General features: G+C 45.7%; 1 protein-coding gene and 1 pseudogene across 1 annotated transcript; both read right to left on the reverse strand.

Moving 5' to 3' along the window:
* Positions 1 to 647: 647 nt before the first annotated feature.
* On the reverse strand, positions 648 to 6,164 carry LOC117722577 (olfactory receptor 9S13). The gene is made up of 2 exons (XM_076914743.1): positions 5,714 to 6,164; positions 648 to 4,182 (listed from the first exon to the last, which is right to left on the reverse strand). The coding sequence occupies exon 2, from the start codon at positions 4,015 to 4,017 to the stop codon at positions 3,016 to 3,018; it is 1,002 nt and encodes a 333-aa protein (XP_076770858.1). The 5' UTR covers positions 4,018 to 4,182; positions 5,714 to 6,164; the 3' UTR covers positions 648 to 3,015.
* A 9,198-nt stretch (positions 6,165 to 15,362) lies between these two features.
* LOC117722630 (olfactory receptor 9S13-like) lies at positions 15,363 to 16,762 on the reverse strand (annotated as a pseudogene).
* Positions 16,763 to 17,133: the final 371 nt, after the last annotated feature.

Consider the following 17,133-nt stretch of genomic DNA (forward strand, 5'->3'; position numbering starts at 1 on the left):
TATTGTAACCAAATCAAGAAAAAATGAATTAAAGACATTAATGTAAAAAATGTCAAAACCAGTAGAAAAATGGCTGAGAAGATGTTTCAAGATGAAGGCATGGGTAAGGGTTTTTTTTTTTTTTTTTTTAACTGCAACAATGCAGGAAACAACCTCAATAATTGACAAATGGGATTTGATGAAATAAAAAAAAGTCCCTGCACAGTAAACAATCATCAGAGTGAAGAGATGGCTAGAGAGAAAATCCGGTATCAACTGCACATCCTACAGAGGATTAACATCTAAAAACCTATAACCCCCCCAAATCCATCTATGCTGTAAACACACAAGTAAATGGAGCAGACACTTCTCAAATGAGAAAACTGAACTGGCGAATGAATATTGGGGAAAGTGTTCAACACCTTTAGCTGGGAGGGAAACTGAAATTAAAACTGCTTAGAGATTTCATCTCACCCCTGTCCGAATGGCTGTAATCAAGAAAACAAAATCTGGGCGGATGGAGGGAGAGGGAACCGCTTATACACCAACGGTGGAATATAAGTGGGCACAGCCATTGCACGACCAGCATGAGGCTTCCTGAAAAACCAAGCAGAAACATCACGTGACCAGATATAGAACTCTTGGATAAATAATGAACAGACTCTAAGTCAGTGTACCAGTGAAGTGCCTGGACATCCATGTTTATTGCTGAACTATTCACGATAACTGAGGTATGGAACCAGTCTGATGTCCATCAACAGATGAATGAGCAAAGAAAACCACACAGTGGAATGCATGATGGAATTATATTCCGCTGTCAAGAAACACAAAGTCATGACGTTCGCAGAGAACATCATGGGGCTGGAGATCATTAGGTTAACAGGTAACCCAGGCTCAGAAAAGACTATCACAATCTTTCTCTCATATGTGGAATATACATGCTTATGTGTATGTGTGTATATATGTGTGTGTCTATTTATGTGTATATGCATATGCATATGCATAAACATAATATTTAAGCCCCCTGCTTTCATACATATTATATATAAAATATAGATGAACGTATGTGTGTATACATAAGAAAATGTCACAATGAAACCAGTTTCTTTGCATGCCAATCAAAATTTAAAAGACATAAAAAGCAAAAAGTTATCTTCACAACTGAGACGTGGAAGCAAACTAAGTGTTCATGTCAGTAGGACAAATGAATGAAGTTATGAAGTTAATACCATACCAGATGGGCTCAGAACTCGCGAAGGTTCAACTTTACAACCATAGCCCCAACTGCTGTACTCCCCATGTTCAGTCCAGTATAGAACCACGTGAGACCCTCAGCATTCTACTATAAAGTAGGCTGTGTGGTACTTAGGTAGTTTTACTCAACTGCAACCTCATCAGGTAGACAAAAATATTTACCAAGTAGAAGTATTAATGCGGTTTCAAGGTACAACATTTAAAACTTGGGATAGTTTTACCACGATGCAAATTTTTTTTGTTAAACTGGGGAGCATCTGTGATGGAATCAATGTAGTAAAATAATCTTGGACAGAAAAATACAAACCAGTCTTGCGATTGAACCTAGGCATCATTGAGCAACGAAAGCTCCTCACAGAGGAGGAAGAGCTAAGTACTTCTAGTCACAGCTGGCTGTGTGGCATGGGCGTGTGCAGAATGAGTCTGTTAGATTCAGGATGAGTCTTGCCGGGCAATGTCAGGAAGTGTGCGAAGACGCTGTGAGATTTAGCCCAATTCCTTCCTTTGACCTGTGACTGTATTGACCTTGTTGAGCTACAGATAGGATACCAATGTGTTCTTATATACTGCCAAGTCTGTATTTATTTATATTTGTATACTGTCTACAGATGCATTTACGTATGAAATGAAGGTCTACACTTCCTCACACACTTTAAGAAGAAGCTGGGTCCTCTGTGGATTCGTCTCTGAGATCTGTGATGAAGCAGGAGCCTGGGGAAGATTCTAGTTTGAGAGGAGCCGCCCAACCACCTCCAGATGTCTAACGAGGACCCTTCTCTTATATTTATTTTCATTGCTTTTAATTGTGTGTATATATGTGTGTCTACAGGTAATCCAGGAGCCCAAGGAGGTCAGAAATCAAACATCCTGAAGCTAGAGTTTGTGAGTCGACACCTGTGTAACAACTCAGCCGTGAGTTGCGTGACCTGCGTGCTGAGAACTGAACTCTGGAAGAGCGGCAAGCACTCTTCATCTCTGAGCCATCTGTTCAGACCCAGCTGGGGATCTTTCTTAAAAGAGGTATCATTTGCTAGTAATACGTCTGCCCTATCCAATCTACTCCTTGACAGCAGCTTCACCCTCCCAGAATACCTTGGCCATTGACTTAAACTATTGGTTTAAAAGATTTCTCAGCAGTGGTGTGTAAGATGGCTGAAAAGTGCAGAGGGGGACAAAGGCAGTTTGAGATACCTGTCATAGCCGGGCAGTGGTGGCGTACTTGGGAGGCAGAGGCAGGCAGATTTCTGAGTTTGAGGCCAGCCTGGTCTACAGAGTGAGTTCCAGGACAGCCAGGGCTACACAGAGAAACCCTATCTCGAAAAAACTAAAAGAGAGAGAGAGAGAGAGAGAGAGAGAGAGAGAGAGAGAGAGAGAGAGAGAGAGAGAGAGAGAATAAATGGCTATCAGAGCAGGCAGGGATTAATTAGATATAAGCATTTTGTTGATTGACAAATTTGATCAAGACACTACAATGCCTAGATTCTCTCCTAGGGAGGGAAGCTCAGCACATGGCCAGAGAAGCAGGCAGATAGAAGAGCCAGCTCAGCTTTGACTTGGGAATAGTTGGTGTTCTTCGTTGGTCTTCACGCCATGGGGGCCCTCACTCCTTTAGGGCTTTAGCGCTCTGCATGCAGAGTAAGCTTTGCTTATCCTTGTAGCTCACACTAGGTCCATGTTGAGTCTGTGAAATAGTTTAAAGGAAGACTACCAATGGGTAAATGAATCCCACACATGCTTTTCTATTTTGAGGACAGAAAAGGCTGGTTCTCACCACTTAGTTATCTACACAGAAGCATTCCCTCTGACCTCAGGACAGCCTCTCACTGCCCTCACAAGGTGGTGTCTCTGTCCTAACCTCCACAGGGCATCTTTCACATCCTTGTTTCTCAGACTGTAGATAAGAGGGTTGAGCATGGGGATGACCAGGGTGTAGAAGATGGAGACCACCTTGCCCTGCTCCATGGATGTCACAGCTCCTGGCTGTGCATACATGACAAAGAGAGTCCCATAAAACAAAGACACGGCTGTCAGGTGAGAGCCACAGGTGGAGAAGACCTTGTGCCTCCCAGATCCCGAGTGCATCCTGAGGATGGTCACAGTGATGTAGCCATAGGAAACCAGGACAGCTAAGGTGGTGCTCACAATGATGAACCCACAGAGGCCGAAGAGAAAGAGCTCATTGAGAGCGGTGCTGGCACAGGCCAGCTGGAGCAGTGGGGGCACATCACAGTAGAAGTGGTCAATGCGGTTGGAGCTGCAGAAGGGCAGCTGGAACGTGAGGCTGGTCTGCACAATGGAGTTCAGGCAGCCCACACAGTAGGTGCCCAGGACCAGACGGGCACAGTTCATAGGGCACATGGTCACAGGGTACCTCAGGGGACTGCAGATGGCCATGAAACGGTCATAGGCCATCACAGCTAAGAGGAAAGTCTCTGTGGTAGCCAACAAGGAGAAAAAAAAGAACTGAGTGGCACAAGCCTCAAAGCTGATGACTTTGGAGGTGGAGAGGAAGTTGGCCAGGGCATTAGGGGCAATGGCAGAGGAGTAACAGAGATCAACAAAGGACAGGTTCTTGAGGAAGAAGTACATGGGGGAGTGCAGGCGGGCATCCAAGGTGATGACCACGATCATGGTGAGGTTGCCCAGGGCGGTCACTACGTACAGGACCAGGAAGACAACAAAGAGCAGGGCCTGGATCTCTGCACCTCCCCCAAAACCTACCAGCACAAACACCCGCAGGGACACTGCTGAGAGGCTTCCATTTCTGTGGACTTCTGTGGCCATGAGTGGTGACAGATGCAGAGAAGGAGATGCCGGCAGAGAGAGGGAGCAGATCTCACTGGTGCAGTTGGATGTTTCACAGACTGCAGGAAAGTGTTGGTGACATACTGTCCACAGTGCAGAAGTTCCCTAGCTTCTCTCATCTCCTGCCAGGTGGGCTGGTGTGGCCTGAAAGAGTGACATTTTCCTCTAGTTTACTTAGTTTGTGGCAATCTCTTCTTGTGAATGGGACTGAGCTGTAATCTAAGGATTTAAAGAGGCACCTAGATTCTAGCGACCCTCGGGTTACAAATAGTCTTTCAGCATCTCCTTTCAGCTAGTGTTACATCTGAGTTGCTTGCTCCCCACTGTGGAAGATGCTGCCTTTTGTACACTCGGCTGCCAAGACCCACCCCACATTTCCCAAATGCCATGTTACTGACTGAAGAAGGTTTATGAGGGCCTCCTGCCCTTCAAGCCCTGTGCTGGCTGACTCTTCCATCTGTAGGCTGAACCCAGAGCAGGGATCAGCCCTCCCTACACTGAAGCTGCATGTCTTGTGGCTCGCAGGATGCTGACCAGATCTCCGTAGCTCTGGCTCCAAGCCTGGTCCAGAGTGTGTGCAATGACTGACTGATTGATTGTGAGAGGTTTCTGCTAGTATCTAGGTGTTGGAGACCTTGGTGATTATACCCTAGGACCGTGTACTGAGAATCCAGGACCAGTGCCCAGACATATTTGGGACATGGATATAACTCCAACCCCATCTCACTGGCAGCTTTTTCCCCTTCTTCATCTCAGCTTTGGGGATTTATAGGACTTTACTCTTTACCACCGAAGTCTAGACAAAACTGGCCCCTACTCTGTCCTTGCGATATTCATGATCACTTTCTCTTATTCATAGTGACCACAGTACTGACAACCAGGAGAGTCCTCTGTGAGTCTAGCTGGCACTTTTCTGTTAGTTCCCAGAAGGGATGCAAGAGGCTGCATTGCTGAGGAGCCTGGCTAGGGAGAGAGCTGTATCCTCTCCATTGTCCTGGGATGCCTCGGGTGGCTCAGAGATCTGGTCTGGCTGAATCCAATGATGTATCTACTACTTCCCTCCATGGTCCAAGAGGTGGAATGGGCTGGAGGAACCCATGAGACAACCGTGTACTGTGAGACTACCCCACTGCGAGTTCAAAGGTATAAATGTATTTGTTTTGCCTTCACACTCTTGGAGATTCCCCAAACCCCCCTGATGCTTGGTCACACTTCCCTTCACAGAGAGTATAAAATGCCAGGGCATGCTAATGTCAAGGCTGTCCTTCGATTCCTGATGGAGGAAGGACAAACACAACCTCTCAGCTTGTCAAGGATACAGGCTATCCTCAGAATCAGTGGGAATGGCAGCTGCCCTGCTGTGAGAAATCTGGCTGACAATGTCTACAAAGGACAAGCTCTGCTCCCCTTGGCCCTGACCCTCCTGATCCAGCATAACTATTCTCCCCTGTGATCTGGTTAGATGCAGCCTCTCCATCTGCAGAACTGGACAAGGGTAGACACCCCCTCCCCCCACCAAACTATAACTCTGACCTGTACAAAGGCCAAGGATGATCAGGACAGGGCATGTCAGTTTACTGAGGCAGGACCCAAGTGTCCACTCTGTGCTCACTCCACCCTTTTTCTCTCTACCCACACGCTTTCCTACTCCTCACAGGTGACATATTGAACCTACCTTTCCTCGGTGAGAGTCAGGCCTACTCCAAGGTTACCCAGTCAACATCCAAGTTCCCAGTGCCCCTGCACTGCTGAGCCTGGTCTCTGAGGAACATGGAGAAGTGGACATCGGTTGGTCCTGTATCCTTTTCTGATCAGTTATGGCTTTCTGGGCACTGGAGTAGAGTAAGCATGGGCACAGGTAGGCACCAGGGTCCCTGTGAGACTTAAAGTGTGCAGATTCTGGCTACATTAGATATGAGTCTTCTGAAGAGAGATGCAGGACTTGCCTCCTCTCTTGACGCCATTAGCTGGGCAATGTGAGGAGATGTTTGCCTTCAGGGTCACCCTGCTTGAGAAGATTCTCTGCATCTGGTAGAACAGGGACATACGTGTATCCTCCAGTGGCTAATTAGTAGGCACTGGCCTCTGGCAGCTGGGATTCCAATTCCCTGGGCTTCAGGGCTGCAGCCTGCCTGTGGCCTCTGCCTCTGTTATGGATGGAGTTTGTGACCCCTGGGAAGACTCAATCCAATTGTAATTAAAAGGGATTTATTGATTAGCTGCTAGCAGGATGAATAATCTCTGAGCCAAACTTGAGAGTGCCACGAGAAGGGGGGGGGGGGAAGATTTGTAATAAAAGGGAAAACCACAAGAAGACCTTCATTCTCTACACACGCAGGCAAAAGTTGGTCTGATGTGCCAAGGTTAAGTGACTCAAAACAATTTTTGGATATTTGTGTCAGCAAGTTACAGAATCCCCAAAAGAGCAGTTAGTTATATCATAACAAGTGGGTGGGGGTCACTGAGTCAGGGTTGGGAGCTTATCTTCTAGGGACTGGAGTTAGAGACACACAGCCAGTGTGTTCCAATGCATGCCTAGCATAAAATGAAGTTTCTTTAGCCACACCTCATTGGTACTCTCTGTGGTAGGTTGGCAGGAAGCCCACAGTCCTTAGCAAAAGTAATTCAGAGAGACCCTGGCCTAGTGTACCTCATCTGAGCAGTCACCTCTGGGGTAGGGATGATATGGCCTCAGGACATAGGCCTTGCTGCTGCTGCTCCCTCTGACCTTGTTGATGTGAGGAGCCTGGCCCACAGCACTGGGCCCTCCCCCTCCTTCCAAGGCATTACCTGGCTCCCCTCAGCACTATTAGGAATCTAGGTAGATGACCCCAAATTTCTTTCTTCTTTTGTTGTGTTAACCACATGAATGAAATCTTTCACGGGGAGGGGCAAGTTGAAAGTTTACCTCTGTGTCTTGTGAGCATCCCTTCTATGCTCTCCCAGCTTGACCTAGGGTATTTTTGCTAATAATTCTCCAGGCCAAATTAAATCCTAAACATCTGGGAATACAACACAGCTCAGCTTATTTCTGTCCAAAACTCTGGCCAGGGCGGTGGTTCCAAACAGCACTTCCTATGAGGATATGTAATTTTCTTTCTACGGTGGCCCTACCAGCTCACTAGACCACAGTCTTTGAGAAAATCCCCAAGCACATCACTGGACCATACAGTATTAACTCTAGTTCAGCAAATGAAGATCATATTTAAGCAGCCCGCTTAGGCTGTGGCAGCCATCCCAGAGGTCATCCTATAACCAAGTGACCAGTGGCTTCTTGTCATACCACAGTCCACATTCGCTCAACATGTTGGCTTCTGAGTTGGGACATATTTTCCAATGTTTTGTTAGGTACCTGTGTATTACAGACCCTTCAGGCCTAGGAGTTTTGTCCTGGGTGGCTTGGTTTTGTTATGGCCAACTTGATACAAGCCATGCTCAATTGAGAAGAAACCTCAGTTGAGAAAATGCTTTCACCAGATTGCCCCCGGGGGGCTAGCCCCTCCCACTGAGGGCAGTGCCATCTTTGGGCAGATGTTCCTTGTTGAACAAATTATGGAGAGCAAACCAATAAAGCAGTGTTCCTGCACAGTGTTTGCTTCAGATTTTGACCCCAGGTTCTTGCCTCGAGTTCCTGCCTTGGCTTCCCTCAGTAGATTGTGACTCAGGATGATTAAGCCAAATAAACCCTTTCCTCTGCCAGGCTGGTAATGATCCTTTATCACAGCAATAGAAAGCAAGCTAAGACAGTCCTGTCAAGGTTGGCTTTGGTCAATGATTTATCACACCAATGGAACAGACTAAAACACCAACATTGGAAGCAGAGTCATAAATCATATTTTATGTAAAATCTCCTAACATTTTAGCATCTTGCAACATTTTTAATTTGGTCGCAAAATAAAACAAATGATAGAGTGACCCAGATCCTACTCTGTGACTCACAACGTCTGTTAGAGCAAGCCTGTGGTCCTACAGAGAAGAGGCGGTAGAGAGAGGAGATGATTTTCAAGAAAGAATGGAGAATCGGCTGGTTAAAGAGCACTTTAGAAGCAGAAGAATGGAGAACACTCAACACGGAAGTGTGCAGGTGTGAGCCACAGGAGTGCCCCAAGTCCCAGCCCTTGGAAGGCAGAGGCAGGAGAACCAGGCATTTGACACCGTCCTGGTCTACATAGTGATTCTCTGCCTCTACAGAAAAGAAAATAATACGAAAAGAGACATTCTGGCAGCTATGATTATGGTAATTTACAATATACACAAAATCAGAATAGCATAGTGAACTTTAAGTACCACTCATTCAGCTTCAATAGTAATCAGCTCGGTGAGCTTGGGGAAGCATTATGGAATCTTTCCTCAGCCCAGCACCCAGAGCCTTGCCTTATTTCAAAACAAGCAGCAAACATCGTGTAATTTCTTTAATATGTATTCTCTACAGAGCTCTAAAATGTAAAGCGGTTTTTTTTTTTTTTTTTTTTTTTAGAAAAGTGCCCAGTAGCATTCCATTCCCTAATGGAAAATAATTCCCCGATGTCATCAAGTGTCCACAGCATCCACACATGCTACAACCCCAGTATACAATGTGATTTTTTGTGCAGCTATTCAAATAAGCCCAAAAGACGTTCTTTTGGATCTGTGATGGCTTCTACTTATTGGGGGGGGGGAGGTCTCTTATCACTTTATTGTGTTGCTATTGTTTATGAAGAAGCAGAGGATGCTGGTTGCATTTATTTTAAAAATAGATGTGTAGAATCTCCCATGGTCCGAACTTAATAGTGTCGTTTCACTGATGCTCTGAGATACCACTCCATCCTGTGTGTCCCCTGTCAGTTGAATCTAGAGACCTAATTGGAATCCAGTTGCTGGTATCATATGGGCGTCATTGACAAGTCTGTGTTGTGGGAGGCTCTGGACTCTTCTCAGAAGAAATGTGCCCATCTGTCCTTCTTCTGTATGGAAATGGCCACTAACAGCACTGCCCAGTTTCATCAATTCAATAAAGGTTCCAAAATGGTGGCAGGGATAGGGTTCTGTGAAGATAATCTTTGCTGTACAGGTAACTACTGTCCTCTGAGAAACAACTTTTGTATTTGCTTTGGGTCTTAGAGGAGAATAGACACTTAATTTTGGCTGCCATGTCCTCATATGTATAGTTATGTGGGAAACACTGGAGAAACACTGGCTCCATCCTCCTTACAGACCATTTCAAAATGCCAAGTTGGCTCATCAGTACCCTCTAGTGGTCAATACTTTTTGTTTCAGCAAGAACCCAAGAGCAGGCCTTCATGATTCACTCCACTGTAATTGTGGATTTTCTTGAGTTAAAATGATCTCTTCTTTACCCATTGGGAGTCACTCTAATTTGGTTTCACAATCAAGTAAATAGAATGAAAGTGTGGATTGGTGCAAATCCATCAGGATAAGCATGATGGTCTATGCCTGTAATCATTAACTGTGGAGGCAGCATCAGGAGGGTCACATGTTCAAATTGAGCTTGAGCTACTAGTGAGTCCTTGTCTCAGAAGCAAACACAAACCAACAAGAGCCCAACGATGATCCAGAGTTTTGCCAGCTTGGATGTAAGATCCTAACTGGTATGGAAGAGACACAACTTTCATATGAAAATTTAGAAAATACGGAAGTAAAACGCCTGAAATCGTTAAGTCACGAAAATTCTGATGTGACTATTTACATAGAGATTAAGGGAAGAAGTTCACCTATAAAGACATGTTTCACAATGAAAATGTTCAGTTAGGGCTGGAGAGATGGCTCAGTAGTTAAGAGCACTGGCTGCTCTTCTAGAGGTCCTGAGTTCAATTCCCAGCAACCACATGTTGGCTCACAACCATCTGTATTGAGTTTTAGTGCCCTCTTCTGGTGTGTCTGAAGGCAGTGTACTCATATGCATAAAATAAATAAATCAATCTTTAAAAAAGAAAATGTTCAATCAAGCTGGACAGGTGAAAAATTATGTTGTCCATAGTCAAGAGTGGCTTCAAATTATATCTAAAGAGGTTGGCTGAAGCTGTAGCTATCACATGCTTTTGCTGTGGGACAGAGAGAAATCAAGGTGAAACCGAGCTACAAGTTTGGGTTGGCTGCTTGGATGCAATAGTGGCAGAAAGTGCTGTGCAGGCTGCTTGCGAATCGTCATCCTTGTCACCACTTATACTGAGTGGTGGACATCGCATGCTTACTGACCTGCTAGGCAAGATGGGTTGGATTTGAGGACCACTCTACAGGAAGAGATTCACATCTGATACAGTAAACCTAGTCACAGCCACCTTGTACAAGTCCCGTGAAGGCAATCACAGCTACCGAGATACAAGAGCACACTGGACATGCTGTGCACAGAAAACAACATTCCATGTGTCCACCTCATCTTCTTGATCTTACATTCATTTTTTTCCCTTCTCTATAAGTTTTCTTGAGCCTTAGAGGGGAGTAAGAGAGATGCCCCTTTCAGGGGTGAGCTTTCAACAGTTGTTTATTCCCAGTACTTTGACCAGCTATGGGATCTCTGCAATAACCACTGTCCACTGCACATGACGTGCCTGTCAAATTACCTTATAAATATTCATGTTCATGCAAATATACCACAAGAAGTTAATGAATATTTATGTTTATGCTAATAGGTCATAGGCAGCTAATTACTGCTGAGGAAAAGATGGTGGTCATAAGTGGTAGTCTTAGGCAAGTTTTCCATGCTCCTGTCAATAACCCCTTACTCACGCTCCTGGAGAGACGCTAATTAACCTCATTTGTTTACTCCCTTAAAATGGACATAAAAGTAGAAATGGGGATAGGAAACAGAAGGATGTCAACAGGAACGGGAGGGAGAAGAAAGGCAGTGGGGGATTCTGGTAAAAGTAGTCCTATTCAGACATGAGAATGTGTAACTAGTACACATTAGTAAATTTCAATAAGATACATAAGAGAAAAAATATATATCAACAGTGTTTACAATTAAAGAGAAAAAGCACCTGCAAATCATGGCTAAAATGCTTTATTACATCTTTCTCAGAAATAAACAAAATAGGAAAACTGGCAAATGACTTAAAACCGAGTAAAAATACAATAACTAACACACACACACTAGAGAGAGAGAGAGAGAGAGAGAGAGAGAGAGAGAGAGAGAGAGAGAGAGACAGACAGACAGAGAGACAGAGAGACCTAGAGCAGAGTGTTTATCAAGACAGGGTATTTTTCCTGAAACTCATTATGTAGATCAGGCTGGCTTCGAACTCACAGAGATCTACCTGCCTCTGCCTCCCAAGTGCTGGAATTAAACCATGTGCTACTATGCTGAGCTTGTTTTGCTTTTCTTAATAGTCCCCAGCTTTGCTTCACCACAGCTCACCCTGAACTGGCTACAGCTGAGTGGAGGTCCCTAAGAAGGATGTTTGCTGCACAGCTGGCAGCTCTGGGTCACATCTGATGTCAATGACACCTCCCCCCACCCCTCTCTCCCTGAACAAAGAAGCACCTTGGACCGCTTACCCATTCTGGTGGTACCTTGTATCCTCTGAAGTATTGATGGTAAGTTTTTTGTGATGGCTGCTTCTCTGCTCGAGAGTCTGATCCAGTTCACTACTCCTGGGACTGAGCTTTGCACATAGCAGAGTTACTTTCTGGCTTGCATTGCTTTCATTTCTTCACCAACCCCCCTTTCTGGATGGAGACCTCCCTAGTATCTACTGCATGCCAGCCGTGCTGGAGGCAGAGACTCCCACAGAGGTTTCTGTCTTCTCTTTTTGAGCCAGATGGGAGCAATCTCATTGCTTGAAGGACAAATCTATGGATATTCTAAGTCACCGCCATGCCTTAGATAAAGTCCGAGAACTGTCCAAGGCATTGTTGTGGTGAATGACCTACAGGAGCTGACCACACTGATCGGCACACTTTAGATCTAAGCCTTATTTACACGGAAACCTCTTGTTTTCTTCTGTGCATACCAAGACTCCTGTGGCCCCCTCCCAGTCCTGTGCTAATTGCTATGTCCAAAGCTCGGTCTCAGGAGTAGTGAGCTGGACCAGTCTCTCTGAGGATCCTACCACAAAGCTTTACAATGGCAACCTCAAGTTTTCCCTTCCGGGTCCTAACTGAACAGTATCTTGTGGAAGGGGGACTGTGACTCTTCAGTTTGTTGCCTTGCTAACCTTTGTAGCTTTATCTAAGAGAGGAATTGTCCTTTGTGTTCACAGCCATTTTCTTATTGGCATCATCTGATGGATAAAGTCAATGCGCTTTCTTTAGGAGAGACGACGTCATATAAAGACACACTCCTCTTTGTTCCTGGCACTGTAAGGGGAAACAGCAATGGGAAGTTCCTCTTCTTGGTCAAAATATCAAACAATGTGTCAAAATAGGTAAGGTCTTTCTTATTTTTTAAAAATAAGACTTACTCTTTTAAAACTATTCCTATTTATGACGTTAACAGGAAATGTGCAACACTCTTTGAAACTGTCTTTCCATGGATGCTTGCTTCATTTCCTTCTCTCAAACACTAGAATCTAAAGTGAAAACATATGAGCTTAGACCCCCTAATTACACAAGGCTAAGGCCTGAGCGGGCATGTGCATCTAATAATGACGTTATCAACAATAAATAAATAAATTATCAGTGGTTTGTGGGATCTGCATCAAAGCTGAGGAAAATTAACCACTGATATGCTGTCAGTGTCCAGTAGGTGGCAGTGTAGGATAGGCCAGGGCCATGCTGGTGAGCCCTAGAAGGCCTCAAAAATGTCTCCTGATTCTTTTCATTTCCCTATCATTTTAGACACACAGCACACACGGGGACCAGGCAAGGCTCTACATAACCTAACATCTATTTCTAGAAACTCACCATTAGTCTGCATTTACATAATTGAGATCATTTTAAAGGCAGATGGTTAAAAACAGAAACTGATCTTTTTCTATAACACAGTTTGGCATGGATATAAATTAGGAAGTAGAGAAAACTCAGCTCAAAAATGGATCAGTCAGATTTCACAAGAGGGAAGACAAAATGGTCTGTGATTCCTGATGCTTAGATAATTTCATGTCATTGTGTCAGAGCCCAAAGGTGTGGTGGGGGCTTGTGAGGTTTACTGAGCCCTGTGCTTATGGAAACAGAGGGTTCCTTAGAGGGTTGTAGTGGTTTTGAATGTGACAACACAGGCTCATGCACTTGGTCCCCAGCTGGAGACACAATCAAAGGTTTAGGATGTGTAGCCTCTCTAGAAGTGGGTCACTATGGGAAGAGCTTGAGATTTTAAACTCTGATGTTTCTGTCTGCTCGCTACTTCCCAAGGACAGACGTAATGTGACCTACTGCATACATTCCTGCTGCTGTGCTCTCTCTGAGGATTATACACCTCCTAACCATAAGCCAAAATAAACCCTGAATTGTTTTGGTCAGGTACTTCATGTTACAACAATAAGGTAAGGAAAGGAAAGGAAAGGAAAAGAAAGGAGAGGAGAGGAGAGGAGAGGAGAGGAGAGGAGAGGAGAGGAGAGGAGAGGAGAGGAGAGGAGAGGAGAGGAGAGGAAAGGAACAAACAAACTAGGAGCTTCTCCATGGGTAAAATGCTTGCTAAGAGAGCATGAGACCTGACTTTGAGTTCCTAGCATCTGTGTAAAATACCCTCTACCTCAGTATACTGTCCTGCCACCCTGGTATGAGACCACATGTAGCTGCAGTCAACTATGAGGGAAAGGGTGTCTGGATTTGAGGTCACATCTCATGACTGGCCTCGCCCGTTTGGTGAGAGAACATTAGGGGCTCTGCTTATAGCAGAAGAAAAGGTCTCAAATATGACAACAGATCAGTCCCAAGCCCTGATACTCTTGGTTGGTGGTGCTCCCAGCATCTTAATGCAGCCTGTGTGCAGATGGAATGTGCTGGTACTTTTCTGAATCTCTCCTCTATACTGTCCAGTATGGACTTTCCTCCTTCTTCCTGTCAAACGGGCTTCTGACTAAAGAGTAATCCTCTCCAGGAAGTCTGCAAGCTGATTCTTCACTTTTGCACCACTAACATGTATGAGGTGAAGATGTGTCTGCACTTGGGTAAGGGTGAGCACTAAGATGCTGCCAACTGGTGTTTTCTAGCACTGAGTTCTAACATTGAGGATGACATCACCTGGGTTGTTCCCTCTTCATTGCTAAAAATCAATTAAGATGGCAGAAAGGTGCATGTGGGGGAGGGGATAGTGTGATGGAGGACAGGAGAAACCAGAGGAAGAGAGGATGGTGGGAGAGATAATATCACTGAAACTGAGTTAACATGCCACTCATAAACATTCCAGAACTGCTCAAAGAAATGAAGACTTTGACCAGTTAAACCTGAAACCTGGGAATGTTGGGGTCTGGAGGCCATGACTAGATCCTTAAAGAAAATTGATGGCGACCTGCAGGGTGCCCAGAAAGGGCAAGTGGGAGGAGTTTTCACCTTGGCCCTCTCTGTCTACTCTCTACTTCCCAATGGCAGATGCCTTCAGCCTTAAGCCATGCTTAGAGATCAGTTCCCTCCCTGTAAGTCTCCTGGGCAGGAACAGCATGGCATCAGACACATAGAGAAGTGACACAGACAAGCCCCATGGGCAGAGGAAAGCAGACTGTAGGAAGCCGTGGTCAGCGGTGATACATCCGCCATTCCAAGATGGTGCGGACATCGTGTCCTCCCCACTAGTAAACAACTGACTGTGCAGGTGCAATAGGCAAAAGCGCACCAAAGTCACTGCCAATCCCGGGAGTATTATGGGTAATGAGTGAACAGCCAATCAGAAGTGAATACGTCACTCTAGGGTACATAAAGCAGCACCTCTTCCTGTCTTTTCGCCTTTTCCGCTTCTGCTGTTACAAGTAAAGCCTTGTCTGTGGTAACCACCCGAATACTGCCTCACGTGTCCTTGTTCGCGGGCGATGGGGACACGGGAGGGGCTCAGAACAGCAGACTATTGTAAAGTGGAGTTCACCAAGGTTTCCTTCTTACTTAGAGACATCTCTGAGGAAGAGTAACTTCTTGCTATAGTTGAGGCTGCCAGGCCAAGTTTGGAAGGTTCTGTGCACTGGGAATCCTACTGCAGCGTCATCTCTAACCCCTGGCTGGCGGTTGAAGGAATATGCTGGGAGCCAGTTGCGCTTAGGCCCCTGGTGCCCCCAGCAGTGCACTGTGCTACCCCAGGAAGAAGGCAGCTTCATGGACAGAGGAAGGTGAGAAAGCAGCGACACTGTAAAACAGAGGAGGATTCTGCAGAGCTATTGTTCTTAGCCCATTCTTAATCTAGATCAATGTAAGGATGGGTCAGCATACAGTTTCTAAGGACTTAGAAGGCTCCAAGAAAAAGTTTCCACTTCAGTGATGAGAGAAAAAGTAAAGAGTTACGAAGAAATCCAGAGCTACAAAGCTTCTTCTTGGAGGTGTTGACAATGGTGACCAAACCTGCTTTTTGCCATAGAGCTCTGCCTTCTGTCTGAATGGAAGTGTAAGTGATTCAGTCTTCTTCACACTGTGGAGCACTTGAAGACAAAGAATGTGCCTCATTCACACTGTATAAATGCCTGACTAATGATATACATTCAAGAAAGACAGGGTAGATGGCGAACAGACGGGTGTGTTGATGGATACATGGGGGGATGGATAGATGGATGGATAGAGGAAAAGAGCCAGGAAGGCAGAAAATCAGAAACAAAGCAAACAGGATGGGTAGACATAGAATCAAAAGAATATACTCTTGTTTCCCAAGGATCCTTCCCTGCTGTGACCCTTGCATGGCTCCTGATGATGACACTAGCCACCCTTCTTCAGCAGACTGTGTCTCTGTCCCAGCCTCCCGAGGGCGTCCTTCACATCTTTGTTGTGCATACTGTAGATGCGGGGGTTGAATATGGGGATGACCAGGGTGTGGATTATGGAGACCACCTTGCCTTGCTCCATAGATGCCACACCTCCTGGTTGGCCATATACAGCAAAGCCAGTCCCATAAAACAAGGACACGGCTGTCATGTGAGAGCCACAGGTGGAGAAGAGCTTGTGTTGCCCTGATCCTGAGCACATCCTGAGGATGGTCACAGTGATATAACCGTAAGGGATGATGACCACAAACACAGCACACACAAGGATGAAGCCACAGAGGCCAAACATAACAAGCTCATTGAGAGCTGTATTGGTACAGGCCAGCTGGAGCAACGGGGTCACGTCACAAAAGAAGTAATCAGTGTAGTTGAAGCTGCAGAAGGTCAGCTGGAACAATGGAGTTTAGGCAGCCCACACAGAAGGTGCCCAGGATGAGACAGGCACAGTTCATAGGGCACATGGTCACAGGGTACCTCAGGGGACTGCAGATGGCCATGAAACGGTCATAGGCCATCACAGCTAAGAGGAAAGTCTCTGTGGTAGCCAACAAGGAGAAAAAAAAAAAAGAACTGAGTGGCACAAGCCTCAAAGCTGATGACTCTGGAGGTGGAGAGGAAGTTGGCCAGGGCATTAGGGGCAACGGCAGAGGAGTAACAGAGATCAACAAAGGACAGGTTCTTGAGGAAGAAGTACATGGGGGAGTGCAGGTGGGCATCCAGGGTGATGACCATGATCATGGTGAGGTTGCCCAGGACAGTCATCACATACAGGACGAGGAAGACAGCAAAGAGCAGGGCCTGGGTCTCTGCACGTCCCCCAATCCCACCAGCACGAACCCGTGCAAGAACACTGCTGAGAGGCTTCCATTTCTGCGGACTTCTGTGGCCATGAGTGGTGACAGATGCAGAGAAGGAGATGCCGGCAGAGAGAGGGAGCAGATCTCACTGGTGCAGTTGGATGTTTCACAGACTGCAGGAAAGTGTTGGTGACATGCTGTCCACAGTGCAGAGATGTTCACTAGCTGCTCTTGTCTCCTTTCAGATGAGCAGATATGACCTAAAGGGGGACTTTTTTTTTCAGATTTACTTAATTAGTGAGGTTTTTCTGAGCTCTCCCCATGAAGAAGCATGAGCTGTGCTCTAGGATACGAAGGGACTTACAGACCCTAGTGACTCTCGGAGTACAAGAAGCCTTTCAGTAACCCTGTGCCTGCCTCTGGACTCTGCCTCCTCACTTCTATGAGAAACTCACAAGCAGCTC

The sequence above is a fragment of the Arvicanthis niloticus genome, chromosome 17 (assembly GCF_011762505.2).
Source record: "Arvicanthis niloticus isolate mArvNil1 chromosome 17, mArvNil1.pat.X, whole genome shotgun sequence".
In the NCBI taxonomy this organism is placed as follows: Eukaryota; Metazoa; Chordata; class Mammalia; order Rodentia; family Muridae; genus Arvicanthis; species Arvicanthis niloticus.

Bases quoted from the DNA above. Each gene is read 5' to 3' on its own strand.
- LOC117722577 (XM_076914743.1), bottom strand. From the start codon at position 4,017: ATGGCCACAGAAGTCCACAGAAATGGAAGCCTCTCAGCAGTGTCCCTG.